Raw genomic sequence first — 24,939 nt, 5'->3', positions numbered from 1 at the left:
CGTAGGGTAACACCTTCCCTGATACCTGAGAGCCCCATCCAACCTTGTGCCACCCAAAGGGTTCTAGGGTGCCGAGATTGTTGATGTTTTGCACCACTCATCAATGTCATCACAGCATGGGAAAATGATCCAAAAACATGTCAAAATAAATCATTCTTAGTCGCGCGAGTGAGTGACGAGCAATGGACAGTGAGCGAAGCACAGGGTAGAACTTTCCATAATACCTGAGAGCCCCATTCAACCCTGTGCCACTGGGGGTTCATAGTACTGAGATGACTGACATTTTATGTCACTCACCACAATCACCGCGACATGTAAAAATGACCCAAAAACTAGTCAAAACAGGTCATTTTTTGTCATGCAAGCGAGCAACAAGCGGTGGATAGTGAGCGAAGTGCAAGGCAGCACCTTTCTTGATACCCAAAAGCCTCATTCAATCCTGTGCTACTCGAGGGGTTCTAAAGTATTGAGATGACTAGTGTTTTGTGTCGCTCACCGCGATTGTCGCAGCACGTGAAAATGACCAAAAATTTGGTCAAAATAGGTCATTTTTGGCCTCGCAAGTGAGCGACGAGCGAGGGATAGTGAGCGAAGCACAAGGCAGCACCTTATACTTGAGAGCCCCGTCTAGCCTTATTCCACTTAGGTGGTCCTAAGATGCTGAGATAGTTGACGTTTCTACGTCACTCATTGCGGTCATCACAACACATAAAAACGACCCAAAATCTAGCTAAAACAGGCTTTTTTTTTCGAGCAAGCAATGAGCAACAAACAATGAGTAAAGCACGGGGCAACACATTCCTTGATACTCGAGAGCCCCATCCAACCCTATGCCATCTAAGGGGTTTCAAGGTACCGAGATGACTAAAGTTTTGTCACTCATCGCAGTCGCCACTGCACATGAAAACTCGGCATATGCATTCAGAAGGCTTCTAATTAGAGCATGAGGTGCATGTACCATTAAGGTGTGGATCTTTGCATGAGAACGAGATATCTGATAAAGCAACTAAATAAGTGTCTCTAGGAAATATCTCCTTTTTTACTTATTGTAAGAGCTTTGAACTGAAGTATTCTGAATTTAACATAAAATTATATAAGTGAAACGATGAGAGATTAAAAAAACCTAAAAATATTTTAATAGAAACTATAAATAAAAAATTAAGTTGTCTGAACTTAACTAAATATATGATTTTTTAGTTATATTAATTAACGACAAAAGATCAACAAATAGTGTACAAGATAGGAAAACTAGGCTTCGCCTAAAATGACAATAGCACGAGGGAAGAGACAAACTTAATGACAATATAACATCACCCTTTAACAATGAGGATCACTGGTCTGATTGTGTCATCTATATTACTGTACACCAAACACAAATATGGAGTAAGGACTACATATGCACTCTATATTAATCTGACGAATCAACATCTGTTACAAAAATGACTAGCATCTGTTTTTAATATAACTGATACAGTATCCTTGATGGTGCATAGGTTGTCTGTAGCGACTATGTACTTATCATCGGATATCATCAGAACATAAGAAATATAATATACAACAAACAGGAAAACTAGATAAGATAACTACTGTACGTAGATTCTGATCAAGTTGGTCTTTTTTCCTGTCAATTCTGCATAGGCATGGTTGTCCTTGGCAGGATAGAGTTGGCAAGTTCTTCATTCAACTTTACTGGAAGTGGTGGCATCTGCTTCATTATTTCAGGCATATCATTCAAGCTGCAAATAGGAGAAGTTAGTTTCATCAAATATTTCAAAAGACAGAATTTAGGAAGCCACCAAATTCTTTTAAGAGGTTTGATGACAATAGTCTGAGGATTAGTTAACAAAACATTTTGTATAGTGTAATTGGATAATGCCAAGCCCAAAGAGTTGGGACTTGCAGATTTGTCATTGATACTTGGATGCTAACGACACATGTTAAATACATAAAAGTACAGGCTCGGCTATGTTGACAAGTAATAAGGTTATGATAACAGACAGGCTTATCAAGATAAAATTGGCAGAACTTTGCTCAACAACTTATTTGTGCTGACATTACATGATCCTAAGATAGGCTCCGAAATAGTAGAAAAGGAGGCTACTAATTAGGTTCTAACCAACTTATTCAGCAGTTGAGTTGTAAAAAAATGCTAAATAAAGGAAACATACAAGGTGATCTTTCAAATTATATCAAAGACAACATATAACGTAAAATTAAGCTAACATTTCGTGGATCAGCAATATACTAACACAATCCACCATATGCTTTCATTGTGGGACAAACCAAGTCGAATGTTCTCCCCACTTAAAAGTCTAACATTCTTGAGAATGTAACACAACATATAGCCCAAAATGTATTCCTAGGATTCTGTTATCAGACAAACATGAGGAAAGCCCCCATCTTGATACTTGTCAATCCACATAGGGAATAACAGACAGCTGCTCTGTTGCAGGTACTGAAATTTCCCAAACACTACCAAAGTCTAGATTATGTAATTCTCTTCCTCCACCTTAACCCTCTATTCTCAACGTCCACGTCACAACCTATGCAATTATGAGAATCTAAACAATAAAATTAAAATGTGATAATCAATCACATCAGAAAACATGCAGGAGAGAGCTCAAAGGTATCTCAGAGAAGAAACAAAGGAAGACAAAATGCTTTTGAGGGCCAAAAGCCCATCTCTCCTCTCTCAACTGTCTCTCTGGTTCTATATCCTAGTGATTGTCAAGATTTATTGCTTTATTTCATGAAATCAATATCACATGTTTGATTTTCAAGAGAGAATTCACAGTGAAGCTTCATCGATCAGCTTATTTGGCCTTTAGCATCTTGAGGGTATAGTGACCTGATTTGCAAGAATGATCAGGCAAGTGCCTGATCAGTTCTCTGGTTTCTTTAAAAAAAGTATATGATAGAAGTTTATTTGACCTAAATAGTTTCAGAAGAAATATGACAAAGCATTTAAGAATCTGTCCTACATAAAATTTGCAAAAATCATGTATCAGGCATACATTTGACTTGTTATCTGGGAAATTTAAAATTCATGTCTTTTCAACCTATTATCCAAATTAAAATTATTTCAATTGTTTATGCCAATTGTTATATGCTTAGTTCTGCTTTGCAAATTGTAAAATTTCATGTGCCATGCAATTATATAATCTCATATTACATGATTAGGAACATATGTAACTATGCACAAGTTCCTATTGTCTCTAAGAACATCTATGCTATGACCTCACCCAGAGGTAGACAGATTTGTAATGTGTAGCCCATGCTGTAGGTTTATGGCATTATATTTTACTTATACCGCTAGCCTTATGGCGCTAAATATGTGATGAGGTTAAATATGGTAATACATCATTATATCACTAGCTTTATTTGTGTAGTCTATGCCATGGGGCTACATATGGTGATACATCATTAACATCACTAGATATAAAAGGAAAAAACACCCATTACCACATCAAGAAACTTCAAAACAACCTGCAAATGCACCCCAAGATCAATTCCACAATTACCATTGCAAGATATACTAAAATATGATAAGCTAGCTTAGAATAAACAAACAAACCACAACCCTCACCTAGAAAGCTCTTCCAAGTGGGAAAATACTACAAAACATTATCTATGACAAATTGTCATTCCTGTGAAGGAGATCTCATCTGAACTCTATAAGTAAAAAGTGCACACTCAAAAGAATTTCCCAGATTAAGGTTTTCTTATAAATCCTCACATTCTTTTTCAAACCAAACCACATTGCATGTAGGCAAAGCAAGAATGATCCATCTTACCTTAATATCTTTAGGAAAAGTGTTCAGCCATCATTTCACAACCCAAAAACAGAACCATGTGAACTTTATGCCTCCAAAAGGAAGTACTCCCAATTAAAGCTTAGTTTACTACCAATGTGGCACTGATCAAACCAGGATATTATGATTTACCGACTTAGTATCTGATGCACTCATCAAGATAAACACATATTACACGCAAATCAAATTATCATGATCCCCATAGGTAATGTGGGTTCTGAAAGCTCTAAGGGCTCACCATGCCCCTGTTAGTGCATGTCTTTCTTGAACCAAAGATTTTTCTAGATGTACATATGTCCCTGATTGTTGCTCTAATACTATATTTGTCATAACTAAATCTCGAAACCATATGGGCAATGCCCTAAAAAATAATATTCATAAGAGAACTGAACTCATGTAATGAAAGCCTAACCCACAACTAATGTGAGACTAATCAGAACATGAGCTAATCATATTGGGATATTGTAATCACGCCACTTAAAAACCTGATGTCTTTGTCAGAAGACATATCACACTCAAAAAATTGCATCAATACCCCATAAGTTATGTGGGGTCTGGAAGCCCCTGGGACATGCTATGCCATTGCTACCATATCAGTGCATGCCTTTGTCAAACCAAAAGTTCACTGAGATCCCAACATGATCCACACACCACAAACAGTTATCGTTCTGGTACCATCATTATCACTAGTTGAAGACACCCTTGGGTTATATGTCACTAAAAAGGAGTTTGACAAGATGAAATGAGTTGTAATTTATACACTACCCAAATCCTGATCCACAACCAATGTGAGTCTCGTTAAACGAAGACACTATGCATCAAGCAGACCACAGATCACATGAACATCAGCAAAAATAATTATACTTTTAGTTATTTATGCTTGTAGCTGTATAACCTTAACTATGTTTCTAATTAAAAACTTATGTTACTAATACAAGTTTGTAGATACTGGAAATGCTTAATCCTGCTAGAAATAATTAGTTCAGTTGCTGAGAAATGTGCTTGGAAAAGGATCAGTTTCAGTGGCAGGTGATTATTACTGACAAATTTCCATATTCACAAAATTATTTATGTATTTGACATTATTTATGATTAGTAGTGAGTTGTACTTTATGGATTAAAATTTCAAATATTGGTTAATTATCGCAAAAGGTCATGTACTTGAAATTGCTTATTTAATATCTATAGGAGAAAAACCTTTGCTATTTTATGACTTATACATATAAACCATCACGTCCTTCCTGTGCATGTGTTTGTACTCCCTCTTTCAATGTAACCTCCAACCTCGTTTATCTAAATCTGAGTCCTGTAATGTTGAAGTTGGAACCCAGGGACTTTGTTTCCTGCACTACCTATTGAGCTACTTCCACCAATGTATTGAGAATGTGCTTGGCATGTCACCATCACCATTCTTATCATTATCCGTAATTTCAAATAATGTCACCCCTAAAAACCCGCATCCAGTCTCTTGCAAAATAACAAAGGTTAAACAATTTGATCGCCATGTATCCTCTGCTAAGTTCCCCTCAACTGTGGATTATTTGCAGCGTCAAACAGTTAATCCTTCAGCTTGCAATTCTTGGTAATGAATCTATGATGCTTTTAGTATGGATGAGGGGAAAGTGGTCTAGTTCCTCTCAAACTGATAAATATAGCATCCGACAAAAGCATGCAAAGTGATGCTTAATACGAGGAATCCTAAAAAGGGTTCCTACATGAAAGAGAAAACATTTAGTGCCAGTTGTACAACTATTCCTTGGCTTTAGTAAAAATTTCTAGGTAAATAGTCCAGTTGACTTCGAAAAATGATGGCATATATCTAACAAGTATGATGCTGGATCAAGAAAGATAACAATTAATATTATGTATATGATAGCATCAGATTTTTACTGCAAAGAAGATGCACATCTTTACAACATAAACTAGCATGTATCCATTGTATGCCAAAAATTTGATAATGAGAAAACGATGCAGCATACATCACTCAAAAACTGGAAACATACTCTTTCAAAATTGCAAGTATGCTGTCCCGTGTTTGGCAAAATAGATTGATGTTATCCTGAATCTGCAGAGGAAACAAATATTAAGAGATCAATTTTCCAACTGCCATTTTATTTTGATTCATCATAAAAAGGATCTAAAATCTGAAAGTGTCCATGCAAACATTATGAGATAGACACTTCTCAATGAGTCAGCAACTTCTGATCATAAATTCCAATCAGAAGATAAGCTCTGTGCACCAGAGAGTGTGCTAGTAAGTTCACTTCATGTTCACTCCAAATAATTAAAAAGTGCTACATGCATATGCAGGTACCCTTAAGTTAGCAAAATTTGCTGATATTTTAGTGAAGGTCTCTGCATTATTCTCAAGAAGCTCTCCTGTTCGACCACCAATTGCTGCAAAAAGACAAGAGAGCATTCTTAGTACATCAACATTAGAGTGATCAAATCCTTACTGGAAAATTATGTAGATTGTATGCAATCTGAACTTTTTTTGCTTTGTTTGATTTTCTAGCATTGCTGCTTGTGGTTGTAGTTAATCATTTATTCTTCTAGCAGTAATGATTGAAAACAAGGAATGTTGACTCTGTAGTCTGTACACTATCGAAATACTAAACAGATGCAGTAATTGTATACAACAGCAATAAACTGAGCAAATCCAAATGAATACAAGTAGAATGGCTAAAGGAAGATATTAAAACCTTTATATGAAATATCATCTTCATCCACAGGAAGCATGGGCAGTGCATATGGAGGAACATTAGGTCGTGTCCCAAGGTGGCCTGATGATTTTGCAGAATCTGTAACTTTCTCCTGTGACAAGGATAGATGACTTCATTAAATCAAGCTTTGACAACATAAATCAATTCATTAACTCAGAAGCCAGCTGTATATACAAATACATATATATTCTTTCACATTCTTTCATAAGAATGTGAGTCCAAAATACAAGGTTCCTAAAGGTGTTCAAACCGAACCGATGTGATTTCGGTTCGGGGTATTCTTCGGTTCGGACCGAACTGAACCAATTTTAATTTAAACAATATTAGCCCGACCTAGTTCACTATCTTAAGCCCTTAACCGGTTCAAACCGGTTAATCAAACCGGCCCAATGGCCCAATTTCAATACCATAATTTCACAAATGATGTGGGCCAAATTACACAATTTAAAAAAATATTTTTTTAATTACTTGAATTCATGAATCGCTTTATAGGTCCATACTGATGTACCGACTAGTTGTCGGTACAGTACGTACCAAGTTATACCAAGCTATACCGAGCGTACCGACACACAATACATTGGGGCGTAATAGGGGACTGGTACATATCGCCCGTATTGAGTGATACGCCAAATTACGTCGAATCTTGCCTGAAATTACAGACCGGTTAACCGAACCAAATTAATCGGTTTTGAACCGGTTCAGTTAGGTAGGTCCGAACCGGTTGAACACCCCTTAAGGTTCCTGCTGCCACTACTTTAAGAAGCTCCAACAAATATACTGATACGCTCAATTACATCTATTTAATTGCAAGCTATACCATATTATAGTAAATAAAATTCATACCCAGAGAGGTATATCAAAGTCATTTGACACTTCAATGTGGCCCTAAATGAAGCCAACAAAAACCATTACAATTCTCCATCAATCAAATTATACTCTAGCAAAGCTAACCTTCAAACAAATCAGGAGTAAAGACGATGAAACCTTCACACATTCTTTTGTGATTTTCCTTCAGCTTAGTATTTGCCCTCAGCACACTCCTGTCATCCTCTCCCTTTTCTTTTTCCTATGCTCTCCCCTCCTTTTCACTGATAATCATCATTAGCATGTTCTTTTCCTGACTTCCTATTATTCTATCATCTTTAAAGTATTTCATACACTAAGGTCCTGCCACATGATGTCCACATACCACAGCATCATACATTTTCCATCGGTAGATGATCAACTTATTAGCCATGTGACGACACATCACCATCCCTGATGCAGATGCACCTGAGTCTTACAGCCAAGTGACTACCCACTTTCTCTCCCATCCTTTATTTCACTTTTATATCATTACCATCCTCCATAATATCATCAACTGAATCAATCGAAACTAACTGCCTGTCAGTTCAGGTCAGGATTCCATAACCTTTTAGTAGATCCAACCAATTAAGACTAACACTTCAGCCCAACTAGAGGATATCCAAGATTGTATAACTCTTATGCTGCTTCCAAAGTCAACAAATGAACTGAACATTCAAACCATGTAATGCATCATTCACAGAAATGTGCCTTCTAAAAAAAAAAAGAGTAAAGAAAAAGTGGTGTGCCATTATGCTTGTTGGAATGGGTTGGTAGGGGTTGTTCTGAATGATCATGTCATTTTTTCTGAAGGTTCAAACATGGACCCTCAGAATCAGTTTTAAAATCAACTTGAACTTAAAAATAAGATCAGATGAACATCAGATGGTTCGATCACCATTTTTCCAAAATAAAATAAAAGGAAAACCAACAAAGAAAAAACAAGAAAATTGACTGGCACACCAAACAAAAATAACTTAAAAGATTTAAAAGAACTCAAATGCATATAAAACATCGTTATCACCACAACATGATATGAAAATAACATAATCAACTTCAGCAACTTCACATATAAAGGCATGTAAACATTCCAAGAATGAAGATATTTTACCTACAGAATACGGTAGCAGAGTTTCCAAATAGCAGTCAACAAGCAACAAAGAAACAGTATGATACTGTGTGTCTGGTACTGGTCAGTATAATTATCTTTTGTTATTTCAGCTAGTACTGGGTGATATGGGTCCCTATACAACTTGGTAAACTGGTATCACACCAGTCTGGTAGATCACTGAACTGCTACCAAATCAAGATTTAAAACTTTGTACGATAGTATGTTAAAGAAAATAGAAACTTAAGAAACAGAGCAGTAGAGCATGAATATGAACTTATGTGTACATCTTTGACATAGTAAATCGTCCGTCTTTGCCATGGATATCGGTTTACACCACGAAAAGTTTTTTAGTTTGTGTCTGGTGCTTTTTTCTCCGATTCTTTGGTCATCTATATATTTCATAACAAACATAATCTATGCAAAAAAGAAACAAGTGACAAGAGAGGGAGCATCATGCAGGTAAAATGACAAAAGCTGGAATGGATGTTTAAGTAAAGAGAGAAGGAAAAGCAAGTGTTTGTTACTTATGCGCATTAAGACACAAATGTATGTATCTAAACCATGAAATGAAGTCATCTCAATGTCACCAGCCTTTTTCATCAAGTCATTTGCAAAGTTGACCAATGATTAGGTCACATCCCTAGCACAAAACCACATTGTGACACCTTAACAATTTGATACAGAAAAAGGGTAAGATTTATTTGCATGGCTCTATAACTAACCACGAAGAATCTGTGGGCAAGTATCATGGAGAATACAGCTAGGAACCCTTCATAAGTCACTATCTGAAATAGCTATTTGGGTCTCATCTTCAGAAAAATTGAGCAAAGAAAAGCCAAGGTGAAATCCATGAACCATTGATTGCGCAAGGCAAAAATTACATGCATCTTCAAGAAAATAGAACAAAAAAAATATTAATTCTTCATGAATATCCATAAAACAATGATTATTTTGTTACAAACACAGCTGTGGTAGTTAATGGAAGCAACACAATGACAAGAAATAATTATTCAGGCAAATATGGATCTAGAAGTAAAAAATGCTTATGACTCAGACTTTTAGTCCCATAACCAAAGAAAGAGACCAAGCATTTCGATACCGACAATAACATACCTTCTTATCTTTGCTTTTCCTTGTCAAGTTGTGGTCTTCTTTCCTTCTCTTACTGTTCTCCTTTTTCTGGAGGAGGAAATGAAATATGTTCAATTACAAAAAGGAAAGTTGATAACCATAAATGAAGATATTTTCCAAAAACAATTGGGTAACATATAGAATAGACAAACAAATAAAGTTCCTATGGAGATTTGTCTTGTCTTATCACCATAGGAAAATATCATAGAACATATAATATATTATTTATAAAACATACAAGGACAATTGAAACAACAGCAAATGTCAACTATAATAAAAAAAAGTTTCATATCAATGCATCATGAGCTTTATTAATCTGAAAATTAATCATTTCAGAATTTTAAAGATTATTAAGGCCAGATATTTTAATCAAAACTGTTTTGTCAATGTTAATTAGATCTTTTATTCTCATTATCATCAAGGAAACAAAACATTCAGATCAAGGACTGAACAAGCTGCTCTGCTTGATTCATGTTAGATGTATACTGCTAGTATAACACCAGCATGGGGCTCTTTGTTGTCCCAAATGTATGCTGATAGTTCTGCAAAAACAAAGTATATACCAATAAAGCTCAAATCCTTGGTTTGGATGGTATTTATTTTAAAAAATTAATTAGTTCTGGGTCCTAATGAACTTAATAGGACTGCTGTAATTAAAAAATTATGACATTAAGACGTCAATTTCAACAATATACAGTTCAATGTTAGAAGGATTTTGCCGCAGAATGGGTAGTTTTTTGTTTTCACAAGTTGTCAACTGATAGCTTACAAGTTGTTAATGGGAATGCTAAACAACTCCTACCATGGACTTGGATACCCTACCTTTCACTATGCACATAGTGTGAAAGTGGAAGGACAGGCGCATCACATAAATATGTTCTGCACAAACACACATGGCAATTATCTGGTATGTCACCAATAGTCACAAGCTGCAAGAGGCACCAAAATTTTTGCAAGAAAATTACATAAATATCTTGTTTAAACTATTTTTCTTGTCCTTCTTCATTAATAGCACCATCGAGCAATGAATGGAGAAGTGAACCCTGTTGTAACAGAAGATAACCATAGATTTTAAGCTCTCAGTTGTTTAGACAAACTAAAATCACTACCTAGTTGTTCCTGCAATATAAATTTGCCATAAGAGACTAGAATAGTCCTTTCCATGCCAAAGCCATGATCCACATGGCTCTCTAGTTGAATCACCACATATAAGAATGGAAAGGATGGGGAAGGTTGAGTTTTAGCAAATTACTTCATGCATAAACAGTAGAAAATTCCTAAAACAAAATATTTACATTAGCAGGGCATGTTTACTGTTGCAAGAAAATCCAAAGGCCTATACAGTTGGTAAAATAAAGAGGCATACTAACAAGTAACAGGTTGTCAAACTTACAGACAGCCATCTGCACCGCAAGGCCACATCACGAACTGTCTTGTCCCTTAGTTCCATGGCAACTTTTGCATAACGCACTATAATTGATTCAGATGCATATCTGCAATTCCATGTAATTATCAAACCTAAGTTCAAATAGAAAAGAAAAAGAAAGTCTGGCTGAAAATTAATACATACATTAGAAAGAACCAAGTTCGAAGTTGTATCTTACACCAGTTGCAACAACACAATCAGGTAGCTTCTTTTACTGTCACCATAATGCAATTAACCAACTTAGCATTGCTAATTGCTTTCGACACCATTGTCTTTGTCATTTTTTTTATGACATAGAACGTTTAAGAAAAATTGTTTTGAACCGGAAAATACTTTTTAGTAAGTTCAGAATTTGCAACATATGATGAAAGGTAGGTCAGATTTGGCCTATTATGTAAGCACAAGACTTGAACTTGGACTAGGAATAGTTGCCATGTACAGCATAAATATAGTTAAATTTTCTGTAATTCTTAACAAGGTTCATAATTTTGTGTACCGGTATTATACTGGTCAGGGCTAATAATAGCACATAAAGTGCTGGTATGCAGAGTTTCAAAAAAATAAAAAAGCTGAAAAAACAAAAAAAATATATTCAGCAATGGTCCTGTACCACCCTGTACTGGGTGGTACCAACCCTGTACCAAGAAAATTAAATATGAAGCAGTAAAAAGGAAGATGCAAGAAAATTAAATATGATCTTGAGATGACTTTGCATGAGTGAAAGAATCCTGCTTTTTCTTACTTACTGAATTATAAGAAAAATTAGAACCTTCTTCTCATCCTATATATGGTTCATACTACGTATATCCTTATAGCTAGATTATCTCTAGAAATTATTGTGACCATAGGCACTACCGACAAATCAGTTCATTAAATATCAACACCTAGTTTTACTAGGTGTATCACTCAATATTTTGCCCATACAGTAGATTTCTTATCCTTTTCATTAGAACAACTAAGACACCTTATAGTCCTTACTTTGGTACCTCAGACAAAGCACATGCTGTGTCATTGACATGGTTGCTTCCTCTTCAGCATCACACTAATTCCCCAAGTCATACATGTTGGCATGCCTCATTAGAACTCTATTCATAAGAAGTTCACACCTTACCAAATCAGATACTACCCAAAGGGGAAAAGAAAAGGAAAACCTGTTCCAGAAAATGCAGGTCTTGTTACACTCTACTAGTCTTTGGGTGGATAGAGATGTTGAGTGAATTGGCGTGTTCCTACTCGTTGCTACCCATAAAACAACTTTTTCCCCCATCTTTCACGAAATAAGATGACACAAATCCATAACTTGATTCAAGCACTGATGAGTACATGAGTCAATAAATATAACATTTTATGGACTTTGATCTAAAAGAGGAAAAAGATACTAAAAAATTAAAATATCTGTAAAGCATTAATATTTCATCATACTTCCCAAAGCATAGATATTACAGGAATCTCCCATTCAAACAAACTCAACAAGTCATTTGTGCATTTAATAGACCAGATAATTTGACCAAAATAACAAATTTTCCCGCGAAGTTCCAAAGAGCCAAATCTTAGCATTCAAGAGCCAAATTATCCTTGGTACCAAAAGAAATTAAAGTTCTACCACAGCATAAGGGAGGAAAGCTCAAGGTACTAACTTGCTAAGCCCTTCTTCCAAGATGGTCTGCTCCTCCGCGGACCACTCAATTGACAGCCCGGGGTTATGCTTCAGCGCCTGCGCCGGCCCAGGCGTGGTGCCATTGCTAGGGTTCCCAGGAACCGAAGAGCCACCTCCACCCGCATCACCGCCGCCTGCGCGTAACGGGCCGCCGTTGGCCCCATCCGTGTTCCCCGACGGGTTGGCGCTGGCTCCCATCAACAGGAAGACCTCACAACCCCCAATTCTCAGAAACCACCGGTCGCTCCGACCAATTCGGACATTCTTACCGCCTTGCAAAGGGAGGAGGAGGCTACGAGCTGTACCTCGAATTCCGACGAGGCCAAGGAAGAAGGATCGAGAAAAGAGTGGAAACAATTTGGGAGGGGAGAGACAAAGGAGGAGGAGGAGGACAGATAAAAATCGGTCTTTGGAGGGACCTCCGGCTCTTAGGTTCGCTCTCGTTGGGCAAGTCTTAAGTGGAGACGAAGAGGCATTTTAAGGTTAGATTTAGACTCTTCTGTCCGTAGCTTATAATCTTTGGTGGCCGTCAATGCTGATGAAGGTAAGCAGTAGTCCTCTGCATGAGATTTCTTTCTTTCTGCACACTTTAGCTTCTGCTCCCGGATGTCACCGTTGCAGTTTATCCGTATCACCAACCCGTAGGTCCCATCTTTCGCCAGTCACATGAAAGGTAGATCGAGCGGTGCGTCTTAGTAAGTGCTAGTTTCTTTTCGACGCCCCGGATGAGCGTCATGTCTTTATGAGAAACTTCGTTGACTTGCCTCAACCGTACCCACAGATCGACCTGCATTGTTATTGGAGAAGTTTGGGACCCGTAGGTAGGTGTGGTCGTGCCCCAGTGCTACGTTCAATCGCCAGGTGGACGACGGAGTAGTGTTCAGCAGGGGATAACACGAAGCGTCATTAAGTTTTCCTGTTTGCCTATTGTCATCTTATAAACTATCATGTGCACTTAATGGCGTGTAAAACGTGTGCAAATCTAATGAATCTGATAAAAATAAATAAATATGAGTTCTTCAATAGTAAAGGCAACTTAACTGGTAAAGACTTTATTAGATCATCATCCTGAAATCAAATCTCTTTTTAAACGTCTACCCTCTGTTAAAAGGGGGAAAAAAACACATCAAGGGCAACTAAACTTCCATGTCCTGTCTTAATTCTCACATCAGTAGAAAGTAGAAGTCCTGGATGCAGATACAAGGTAGGCCGTGATATGAACCGGAAAACAACCTTTCTGTCCTCTTAATATATATATATATGGGTAGGCCCTAAAAAGATGTTCTGAATTTAGCCACTGGCAATTGCATGAAAAGCTTGATTAACAGGACAGAGAAACTCAACTGATCCGTAAAAAGGTTAAATTTCTTTAACGAGATCATTGTGGCAAGTAAAAATTTGTTCTTCTTCCGCTTGGCACTGAGGTAGTGACAGATAAAAAAGGGGAAAAAGAAAAGGTGATTGCTATCTGCTGCTCATCAGTAATCCGGTGGTATATCATCAATACAGCAGCAAACACGTGATGCATTCAGGCTCCACTTCTAGCTAAAAGGATCGCTGCTTCCACTTTTAAAGCTTTCAAGTATTTGGTCAAATCAGAAGAATCTGTACAGATTTGCTGGAAATTGTACATGTTTGTGAGTGAATAACCCAGAGAATGCAAGCCTGCTTAGAACGAAGTTATTGAAAGTGAAAATGATAATTGAACTCCAAAGATGTACATAACTTACCTTGAGGGCATGCCGCATCAAATTCATTAAAACTCGATTTCATGAAATGTTGGGCGATGGCTCCAACACAGGTTCCACACTGGGAGCTATGAAATGTCACATTGAAACCAAAAAAATCCTCAGCAGCTACTTGGGCAACCTTTCCAAGGTGTATAAACAGCACCAGAAATGTTTTCCTACTCATTGCTCTGAACATCCCAAGCTTGTTTGCTTTATCAACTGTATCCAACACAAGAACATTATACCCTTATATGATGTTAAAAAATAATATTTCAAAAGTTTTCATTACTAAAGATATCAAATACTCCGAGGATCAAATGAAACAAATGCAAAAACAAGTTAGCAGTGCAATGATGAAAGAGTGGAAACAATTTCTATAATCAATAAGCTAAATCCTTCACCTTGTAAAAATACTTCTTCCTTAGTTTGATGGCCATGCGTATGCATCTTTTTACATTAATTTTCAACATGTTGTCATTAAACATCTGTAATAGAAAAAAAAAAAAATGAATATTAGAATATAGCATTATATAGCATTTGTAAGAGAAACAGATATTCAAGGCTCTCAGATTTCAAGAACACACATCAGCTTAACATCAAATATAGTAAATTAAAATATAGTTGAGCTGCATAGCACAATTAAAGGTGTACAATACTGAAAATTAAAGAAATTTATAAACTTGAAATAACCTCAGAAGGAAATACAATAAAAATGTCCTAAAAGAAGGACAAACTTTTTAATTAAGAATTCACCTAGTTCAAAGTGAAACTTTGTCAGATCCTGAATCAATTCATCAGGGTCAAAAAACAAGAAAATATTATGATTAGATAACAAAATAGTGATTAAACAAATAATCCCATAGGAAGGTTTTCTTCATAGGGAAGTTATGACTTATGAAAGAGAATGAAATAAGGCCCACTTATATTAAAAATAGAGAAATAAAATGAAAATCTACCTTAATCACATCATCGATCGAGTGAGTTTCTCTCATAATCTTTTGGCGGTTGATGATAAGAATAGCTGCTACGCAGAAGACAGGCAATTCATCATCACTGTTCCTTGTTGATACAGACATACTGCAAGCCTGCAGCTGATCATTCTCTGCCCAGCAATTCGCGGTTGACAGACCACAAAATGGACGGATTGAAATGGATCTAGCCCCATTGCTATATTGTGCAAAAAAATCACCATTTCTGCAATGTAATCTTGTCTTTTTAAGTTTTCTTTTGCTGCTTTCTGTCTGATCCAATCTTATTTCTCCACTTGAACTTTTTCTAAGTTGCAAGGATAATGGTTTGAGGCAATTTGAGTTTAATTGCTGACATAGATCTTCATCAAAATCAGCAGCCCACATCATCTGGGGGGGAATCAATAATTAAAGTGTAGAACAGATAAAGCGTTAAAATGCCATATATAAAATATTAAAGGCATTCCAAATTAGCAATTCATGCCCAAAGAGCAACCCTGAAAAATAAACTTGATCACGAATCTGTAAGGAAGCATTATTCATGGGCTCATTGAAGCTTAATACCTTTAAATTGCAAAGGACCATGACCTTGACGTTCTCTACTCATTGGGTTTCATAGTCACAGCAGCAATAACATTAGTTTATATTAAAGAGCTTTTCTTTAAGACCAGTCGTCTATTGCATTCAAACTGATGATATACTGAATTCCTGGTTGGTCACAACTGGCTCCTAAAGCAAACCACAACACCTTCAAAATTATTTTTTTCCCTGCAGAACTCGATGGATGATTAACACCTAATATCATTTATAATAAGGACATCAAGTAAACAGATCTCCGAGTATATGCATGTGAGACCTCAGTAGTTACAGCTAACAGTAGCCTGCCTATATAACTCTCAGACTCCTAAGAAATGGGGTTTACCCTTACCATCTAAAGACCGAAGTTACAAGATTCAAGATCGCATGAATCTGGAAAAAGATCAAAAGCCATTGTCAGATACTGCTCTAAACAACAGATTGAGTGGTTGGACCATTCTGCCATAATTTGGTTCAGTTTAACACAGTTACCAGTAGTCATGTTGATACTATTTTCCATATAATAAATCTCAAACTACAGCTCCTTGATGTAATCAAGAACTCATTTATATGTTTCCGTTGAAAAGTATCTAGATTTAATCTAGGTTTAAAATGAATTAACTAAACTTCAATTGGGAAAATCTCAGTAATAGTGTTCTTTTAGTTGATACTCCTCCATTCCCAAAATTTCAATTAATATTTTTCATAGGTTTAATTTTCTATAAAGGTTCTGATTTCTCATTCTGGGTAGAACTGACATGCATGGTATAAATTTCTTGGGATTTAGAATAAGAGAGGAACGGTTGAAGTGATGATATTCTTATAACAATTTTTGCAACCATTGAAACAACTGAAGGGACTGTACCAGAGTGAACCAACACACTTTACTTCAAGATTTTGGGTAGTTAGGAAACGATATATCTTGAAGTTAATAAAACTAGTATCTCAGAGAGAATAGGAAATGCTTCTACTCATAATATGCTGGAGATTGAATTATGGATAATATGTGCAGAAACTATTAAAGTTGATTCAGGCATACAACCGTGGAAGACCTTAAGAGAAGACCATAAGAGATCCATGAAAACAAAACGAGTCGCTCATGTCGGACCTTTTTATGAGAGGCACTGAAAAATCACATACAACTTGATCAAGAGTAGTAAACATGATTTTATAGCTTTTAGATTATCTCCAGACATTCAATCTTAAAGATAAATTCAAGGAAATGATCCATGTAGTTAACTCTGAAATAGTTCTTGTGCATGCCTTTATCAAGGTTTTGAATTTCATGCACAAGTATGCCAATAAAATCTTTGTATGATATGTACTCACTGCAGTGCAAATCAACAAAGGGTTTTTGTCCGTCACGTGGCTTAGTGACAAGCCAAAGTAGCAGTTACACACACTTGGCTTGATACATAATAATGTACTGATGCTATGTGAGCAAGATACCTGTTGACTGGCATGAACTGTGCAGAACCAGCACTTTTGTTCATTTTAATGTGGTGGTTCTTAATGTTTGAATCACTAAGATCATGTCATCTTTTAAAAGAGAGTTCGGAGGGCTCTGTGTTTACCTAATTTAATTAAATTTTATCTAACATGTTAACCTATTTGTTTTTCATTATTTAAATCCAACTCGAAGACAAGTCCCTTCATATAGAAAACTTCAAAAACTAGGAAATGATGAGGCATGTAAAGTACGTTGAGTAAAATGCTTATCAATAGTGAATCAAGCAGATCCAACAAAATAATTGAAGGCCTCTCAGACAAAAACTCAATCAAGCATCTCCAAAAAAAAAAGCTCCTACAAAGGAGCAAAATCCAGCCATACATGTATGAAAATTTTCAATCTTGGTGTCTAGCCTAAAACTCTAATAAGCAGAAAGCAAATTCAATCATGTCCACACCTTGATTATATTTTAGGAGTCTCTTTAAAAAGATTAAATGTGATATTTTCATTTGCATTCTACAGTATCATATGCTCAATGACAGAGAAAGTCAACCCCAAATGGTTCGGACATTACTGTTTCTTGTTATTGTTGTTGTTATTGTAATACTACCATACCATGAATGAATTCATAAACTATTATTGTATTCTTTACTACCTCCGAAATATTATTGCCAGATCAAAAGTAATAGGTAAAATTCTAGTACCACTATCTATGGATGAATAGATATTAAATTACAATATCCAAGAAAACCAAATCAACAGATAGAATTAGTCAACTTTCTGGAATTAACATCTTCAAGGTACAAACCTCCCACATACGAAGGGCCTCATCAAAAGATAGTTCCCGACGAAAAAGAACCAGCAACATTCGGAAAGCAAAATGAAGACTTTCAGCACCTATGGCTGTAAGATGCCCAAACATTTCACCATCTATTAGTTCCAATATCTTCCATAATGTTTGCAATTGCTTCATGACTCCAGTCGGCCCTTCCATCTGAAAATTTTCACGCTGAAAGAACATGCAATAGATATTACTCCCAAAAGATCAAGAAGTCATAAATTAAGATATGGTGGATCAGACAAATATGTGATTACCATTCTTCGGAGAAGCATCTCAAAGCACCAAAAGGCATCTGCATTATCCTCATAAAGTACGACAAAGGGCGAAAGCAAATCACTCATTCCTAATATCAATCAAACGAGAATCATTTAATGGTTAGGATGTATAACAAGTTTAAACAGTCAAATTTGCACCAAATTCTAGTACAAGTGCCAAACAAGAAAATAAAGAGGCAATGATCTAGGTACAACCTTGACAGTATCCAGTGGCTGGATCAACCCATGCATAGACAGCCAAAATATCTGACATTCTGGCCATATTTTTTGAGTCTCCATAAAATTCAAGATGATTATCTGTCCTCACAACATCAACAACTACAAAACCAATGATTATCAGCTGAGAGAAAATCATGTTGGACAAGATAATAATGAAAGAATTTCCTTCAATTTCATTAATAGGAATACTAAGTTACCAATTCGATGAAGTGTCCATAGCCACTCAGAAACTCTATCTTCATTGGTGACTAATGCATTTGTTGGCATCTCACCCATTGCACCTGCCTGTGGAACATCCAATATCCTCAACCCATTGACAACATCCTCTTCAAACACCATTTCTTTTGTCCCTTCAACACACTTCTGACCATCTGAATGAAAGAGGTTACTCTCATTGTTGCTTGCAGATGGAAAATCTGATTCCATAATCAGATCCTCATTGTTGTTGATTTGGAAGCTATACATGTGTTGATCCCCCAATCTTGTTGTACCTTCAAAAACAAAAGTTCTATCACCATGCTTCTTATGCTTCTTACTTTCAGTCTCATGACCACCATCTTTCTCGAATAAATTAGTTACAGGAAGAGGAGGAAAATCATAAAAACTTTCGCTGTCATAATGAGGTTCATTGATTTCACTCTCAGATTTCCTTGAGCAATAATTACAAGCAGCACTGTCTGTGCTCATTCTGGTACTGACTAGCTCAGTTGAATTACCAGAGCTTTTCTTTCGGTATGAGTACATTGTGTCCATATAGTCATTATCCATATCATTGAATGAGTCCAGCTTGATGGTAGTATCATTAGAAGTATACCCACTAGTAGTCACTGATTTCCCATCACGATTGTCCTTGGATAAAGTCCTTACATCCATAACTTTGGACCCAACAATGTAAGCTAGGTTACCCGTACCAATGCTAGAGTGCATCATTTGGCATTGCTTGATTAGATCCGCATAACGTTCCCTGCATTACATGTAAAACACCACCATGCATGATTCCCACCCTAGGAGAAGCTGGGGATGCTAGTTGACTAAATAAAGCATTCTACAATAATAAGAAATACACCAAAATTGATCCAATGAAAATGCTACAGATATTTTGTCATCCAACTTAAAGCTTAATGATTAAAAAGTAAAGTTGATATCTACTCAGAAAGTGGAACCAAAAAAAGGCTAAAGACAGATAAACCATAAAACAACTTCCAACAGCAGTAATAAAAAACAAACAAGCACTACTAGTAATTAATACAGATGGGAATCATAGCCACCACAAGATTATAGCAGAAATCTCTACCCTTATGGAAAAAGGAAGACCAATTATGCATCTGACTGAAATATCAAGGTTAAGTTTCAACATGTAGTTATCAGCAAATGTCTATAAAAATGATAAAAATGATACCTTCGGGCCATCCTTAATTGCCTCCGATATTCAGCAGTACTGCTCAAAGCATAACAACCAAGGAGAAATTCCCAGACTTCTGCCCTTATTGATGGATCTACACCCTGTTTTTACAAAAGGAAGGTAAAATATAAGAAATAAATACAGGCACAGAACAGTAGAAATTCAAGGAATAGATCACTATGATTTATCAGCAATAGACATGAAATGTACATAGGTGAGTGAACAAACAATTATAAAGAAGTATCATGTCCACTCTTTAACGAAGATAAGAGCTCTTAAATTTAGAAGTATATATCATATTCTAAGAGATTGCATATTATAAGCCCTTTAATGTAGATAGGAGCTGTAACCATGATACCAACAAATGTGAAGAATCTGGAGCCGACAGTTACAAGATATGGAAGAATTACAGAACACTGAAGATTAGCACAAATTGAATAACATAAAAGCTTGGAAAGAGCATGAGAAGTGCCCCAGAACTTACCCCTAAGACAATCAATTTAAGTGCTTTTTGAAAGCCTACAACCTTCCCATCAGTGTCAAAAATTGTTTGCCACTTTTCTGGTTTGAGCATCTTGTTTCGCTAAATCATAGAAAACTAGATAAGAAATTTAAAAAAAACTGTATGCAAGACTGCATTAGTAACACACATACAACTGTATTTAATGAATTATAAGCAGATACATGTGACTGCATTCGATGAATCATAAGTACATTATTAGTTAAACATGACCTTCCATGTATATCAAAGCACAAGATAGGATAGCTAAAAATCTACATAATCGTAAGAAATATAAATTATTTAATGACTATGAGCTGCAAAAATGAAATACAAAAAAAGTTGCTAGGTTTATAAAGTAATATAACAGATAATATAATACAACAACAGCAACTAGAAGTCTTCACATTGAACAAGTCAAATATTGCACCAGCAAGAACCTAGGGTAAGAGAAGTTATACTCTTAAGTTAAGATCCTAGCAAGAAATGGATGAGCTTGTGAAAACCAAGTACCAGGCTCTTACCAAGGATGGTCCAGCTCATGGTTTTATATCTCAATAGCAGACCCATACTGGTCTGGTACGGGTCTGGTATGTATCAGCAAATTAACACACTGTATGTCAGCAAACCAGTTGGCACCGAGAAGGATGGAAGCGGAGGAGGAGGAGGAGGAGTTAGAGGAAGAAGAGAAGTCTCGGAGACAATGAGGCAATGGGCAGCAGGAGGCAGAGAGAATCGAGGAGGAGAGACAGAGGGGTGGAATTGGGAGGGAGAGAGAGAGAGAGAGAGGAGTTCGACTGAAGAGATAGTTTGTCGCTGTCAAGACTCAAAACTCAAAAATATAAATTAAATTAATTTCAAAATAATGGATGGTACAGACCTGCCACATGATTTTTAATACCTTGTCAAGCTCAAGTCAATGCTGATCAGACAAACCATATCATAAACACTAACATAAATTTTCATCTTCCAGCTTAAATGGATACTGAATGTGCCAACATAAATGTATCACTTCAAAGTGCAAAGTGACAATCATGTCAAAATATAAGGTCCAATATCAAAATCATTTGAGACAACAAAAGGCTTAACTTTAACTATTCTGAAATGAATCCTGCACCATGGATGAAAAATGGGGTAACCAACAAGGAACGAGCCACCAGTTTATCACAGGATAACAAAACGAATAGTTACTTTGGTATTAAGGTCTTCAAGAGTTTATCGATCAATTAGTAAGTTATCTGAAATGCTGTGCTATTCATCAGCAACTGCAAGACAGTGCAGATATTGTCAACCACAGTGTGAAGACAGCTTGGTTCTCTTTCGCAGCTTGGTGCTCTCTAGGAGCCTTGTGTCAAATTACAAAGTGAAATATTTGTAGATAAAAAGCTCTTCAATCATCACTCGTTACAGTTTTTCCCACCATATTTGTCCAGATATTGGTAATATTCAAAATATCTTTCCACCATCTTAGATGAAAAACTTCCTCTAAGCTAACTTTCAAAAAGTGTTGGTAATAAAATTAACCTGGTCCAAAATAATATACACTATAGCAGTATAGCTAATAATATGCTGAGATCATGCTCTTCATGGTATGAAAACCGTGTAAATAATTAAAGAGATTGAATGTAGAAAAAAAATATACAAAAGGTGTGCACAACCTATAAATGAACTAACATTGTGGACAAGAAATTTATACAGTACAAAGCACCTAGAGTATTGAAACTGTACAATCATAAAACTAAACTACAGAGTCAGCTTAAGAGAAAGAATAGATAACAAAACCAAAATAAATTCATTTCAATGGTTAAAGTTATGGGGTGTGCCTATAAGAACTTAAGTTAGTGGGAGGAGAATTCTAGGGCAATGGATGGCTCTTGTATGTAATTTTAGGATACTAAAATGAGATAACTGCTATAACTCACAACTGCAATGTAATTGGTAGATATCATGTATGAATTTGCCAAATCAAAGTTATTTTTTCTTCATTTTGTGGGTTCCTAAGAGGAGAACAACATTTTATTTAAGATTAAAAATCAAAGAATATGATGCGATGTGGTGGATGTAATTTACCATGGTGGAAAGATATTGTTGGTGTCTCAGAGCTCAGAGCATATAACACATATAGCATAAGATACATAGAATCTCATAGTGCAAAAAGACCATACAAGAAAACTACATTTGCCGGTATGATCAGACTGACATAAGAAGTTTGCTTTTCAACAGAATAAAGATTCAGGAAGTCTAAAGGACCCTTAAAACAATCAACTCAGCCATCTACAGAAAAGATTCAGCAAAAAATTGATCATGAATACTGCTGAACAAAGCATCAAATCTGGTTAACATTAATAATTTCATTTGACCATCCTCCTGCATTGAACTTTTTGCATAGAAGATATAAGATAGAATTCATATCCCAGAACATGCATTTTATTTGAAAATTTCATATAAGATACTTTCATAATTAGAAGTGGAAGAAAGAAAAAAAAACATAACTAAAAATTGTAAATTTTTTATATATAACAACAAGGATCATGGTTTAAAAAATATGTACATATTAAAGAGGGCACAACAACCAATGTACATACTGTTCACTGTGGAGAACAACTAACTTTACCTATAGTTTGTTATGAAAACAATTGACACTTGGTAGATTCTTAAGGTACCATCATTTTGATCTACCTTATGAGCCAAATCATGCTACCATTTAGTAATGACTGGTTACAGCAACTAAAAATCAGCTTAAAATAAAAAAGTTCGTCCTTAATGGCCTCAGCATCCACCTAAACCCCATCTAGGCGCTCGAGTAATATAAATTTACCATTGCATGGACGACTTACTGAAAGCATCTTCACAGTTTAACAGCAAGTGAAACAGGCCGGTTTGTGAGAAGTAAGTGTCTCAACAAGCTCCAGGTGACCAACCTTGGCGGGCGAGTGATACAGGCACGGTTCTCCAATCTCTCTTACCATAGAGCTGACTCGGTGGAGGTTCACCACACCAGAACTGCCACACATCCATCTTGTATCCTCTCCGTCAACAGACATTATCAACTCTTTACCTTCTTCTCTCCTCCCCATTACCTGAATCCACAAGCAAAACCCAACGCGCTCCCACATCAAAACAAGCAAAATTAAACCTTTAATCAGAATCGACATTCAATAGGCCCATCCAAGCCCCAGATCGAACCATAAAAAACCTAACGCCGTGCAAGCAAGGAACAGAGAAGATCGATGCAAGTAACGGAAGACTAAAACGAGCAGCAAGCGAAGAAGATTCACGCTTCCAACCCCACAGGAATTCAGACAGTTACCGACCCCCTAGAAAACCGATTCGAATCAGCAAAGATTTAACAGCGACAAGAAACCCGAAATAAAGGACCTCGCGACCGACCGAAACGGACATCGTCACGAAGAGAACATGGAGAGCGAGAGACGGATGGGGAGCAGAGAAGCATTGGGTGAAAGCGGCACCTGGAAATGGATGAGATCGGGAGGCTCGCGGGCGCCGAGAAGCGATCGGAGAGCTCCGTCGCCATGGAGCGATGCGGTTTCCCCTCGCCTTCGCCGTCGCCTTCGCCTGTGCGTGTTATTCAATTGTGTGTGAGGCAGAAAAGGGGAAGAAGGGATCAAAAGAAATTAATATATAATCGTAACAGCAATTTGGCAGATTCCACGAGAGAAAGAAACCGTCTTCGGTTGTTGGTTTCGTCAAATCACGCACCCATTTGGGCCAATTTGGGTGCGTTTGGTGGCAATCGGTCGGGTCGAATCAAGTAACTCCAGATCGAACCCATCTGTCTAAACTAGTGTATCGATCTCGGACTCGATGCGAGTCAACGATTTCTCGACTTGAAGGGCCAGGTCAAAATAGAGTCGAATTAATCAAGTAACTCAAGATCGAACTCATCTGTCTAGACTAGTGAATCGATCTCGAACCCGAAACGGGTCAACGATTTCTCGACTTGAAGAGCCAAGTCAAAATAGAGTCGAATGAATCAAGTAACTCTAGATCGAACCCATCTGTCTAGACTAGTGTATCGATCTCGGACCCGATGCGGGTCAACGATTTCTCGACTTGAAGGGCCAGGTCAAAATAGAGTCAAATGAATCAAGTAACTCCAGATCGAACCCATCTGTCTAGACTAGTGTATCGATCTCGGACCCGATGTGGGTCAAAGATTTCTCAACTTGAAGGGCCAGGTCAAAATAGAGTCGAATCACATATGAACTCGACATCATCCATACAACAAATGTGTATATTACATATTTCTATATGA

General features: G+C 36.7%; 2 protein-coding genes across 2 annotated transcripts; both read right to left on the bottom strand.

Annotated features, from left to right (window-relative positions):
- Positions 1–1,379: 1,379 nt before the first annotated feature.
- LOC135641034 (uncharacterized) lies at positions 1,380–13,182 on the bottom strand. The gene is made up of 7 exons (XM_065156020.1): positions 12,684–13,182; positions 11,014–11,113; positions 9,603–9,668; positions 6,515–6,626; positions 6,127–6,209; positions 5,816–5,877; positions 1,380–1,736 (listed from the first exon to the last, which is right to left on the bottom strand). The coding sequence occupies exons 1-7, from the start codon at positions 12,899–12,901 to the stop codon at positions 1,625–1,627; spliced, it is 753 nt and encodes a 250-aa protein (XP_065012092.1). The 5' UTR covers positions 12,902–13,182; the 3' UTR covers positions 1,380–1,624.
- An 825-nt stretch (positions 13,183–14,007) lies between these two features.
- Positions 14,008–24,269, bottom strand: LOC135586664 (uncharacterized). Its single transcript, XM_065156019.1, has 12 exons — positions 24,134–24,269; positions 23,585–23,743; positions 20,649–20,747; positions 20,162–20,265; positions 18,960–19,726; positions 18,739–18,861; positions 18,523–18,611; positions 18,236–18,436; positions 15,390–15,791; positions 14,835–14,918; positions 14,434–14,652; positions 14,008–14,321 (listed from the first exon to the last, which is right to left on the bottom strand). The coding sequence occupies exons 2-11, from the start codon at positions 23,738–23,740 to the stop codon at positions 14,614–14,616; spliced, it is 2,064 nt and encodes a 687-aa protein (XP_065012091.1). The 5' UTR covers positions 23,741–23,743; positions 24,134–24,269; the 3' UTR covers positions 14,008–14,321; positions 14,434–14,613.
- Positions 24,270–24,939: the final 670 nt, after the last annotated feature.

The sequence above is a fragment of the Musa acuminata genome, chromosome BXJ3-6 (genome assembly GCF_036884655.1).
Source record: "Musa acuminata AAA Group cultivar baxijiao chromosome BXJ3-6, Cavendish_Baxijiao_AAA, whole genome shotgun sequence".
Classification (NCBI taxonomy): domain Eukaryota; kingdom Viridiplantae; phylum Streptophyta; class Magnoliopsida; order Zingiberales; family Musaceae; genus Musa; species Musa acuminata.
This window is presented reverse-complemented; position numbering and strand designations above follow the sequence as displayed.

Excerpts from the sequence above, each read along its gene's own strand:
- LOC135641034 (XM_065156020.1), bottom strand. The coding sequence starts at position 12,901 with ATGGGAGCCAGCGCCAACCCGTCGGGGAACACGGATGGGGCCAACGGC. Across the intron at positions 6,210-6,514 it reads AGATGATATTTCATATAAAG|CAATTGGTGGTCGAACAGGA; the intron begins GTTTTAATATCT and ends GTCTTTTTGCAG. Across the intron at positions 1,737-5,815 it reads ATACTTGCAATTTTGAAAGA|CTTGAATGATATGCCTGAAA; the intron begins GTATGTTTCCAG and ends TCCTATTTGCAG.
- LOC135586664 (XM_065156019.1), bottom strand. The coding sequence starts at position 23,740 with ATGGGGAGGAGAGAAGAAGGTAAAGAGTTGATAATGTCTGTTGACGGA. Across the intron at positions 19,727-20,161 it reads CAATTAAGGATGGCCCGAAG|GGAACGTTATGCGGATCTAA; the intron begins GTATCATTTTTA and ends CATGTAATGCAG. Across the intron at positions 18,862-18,959 it reads ATGGACACTTCATCGAATTG|TTGTTGATGTTGTGAGGACA; the intron begins GTAACTTAGTAT and ends TTGGTTTTGTAG.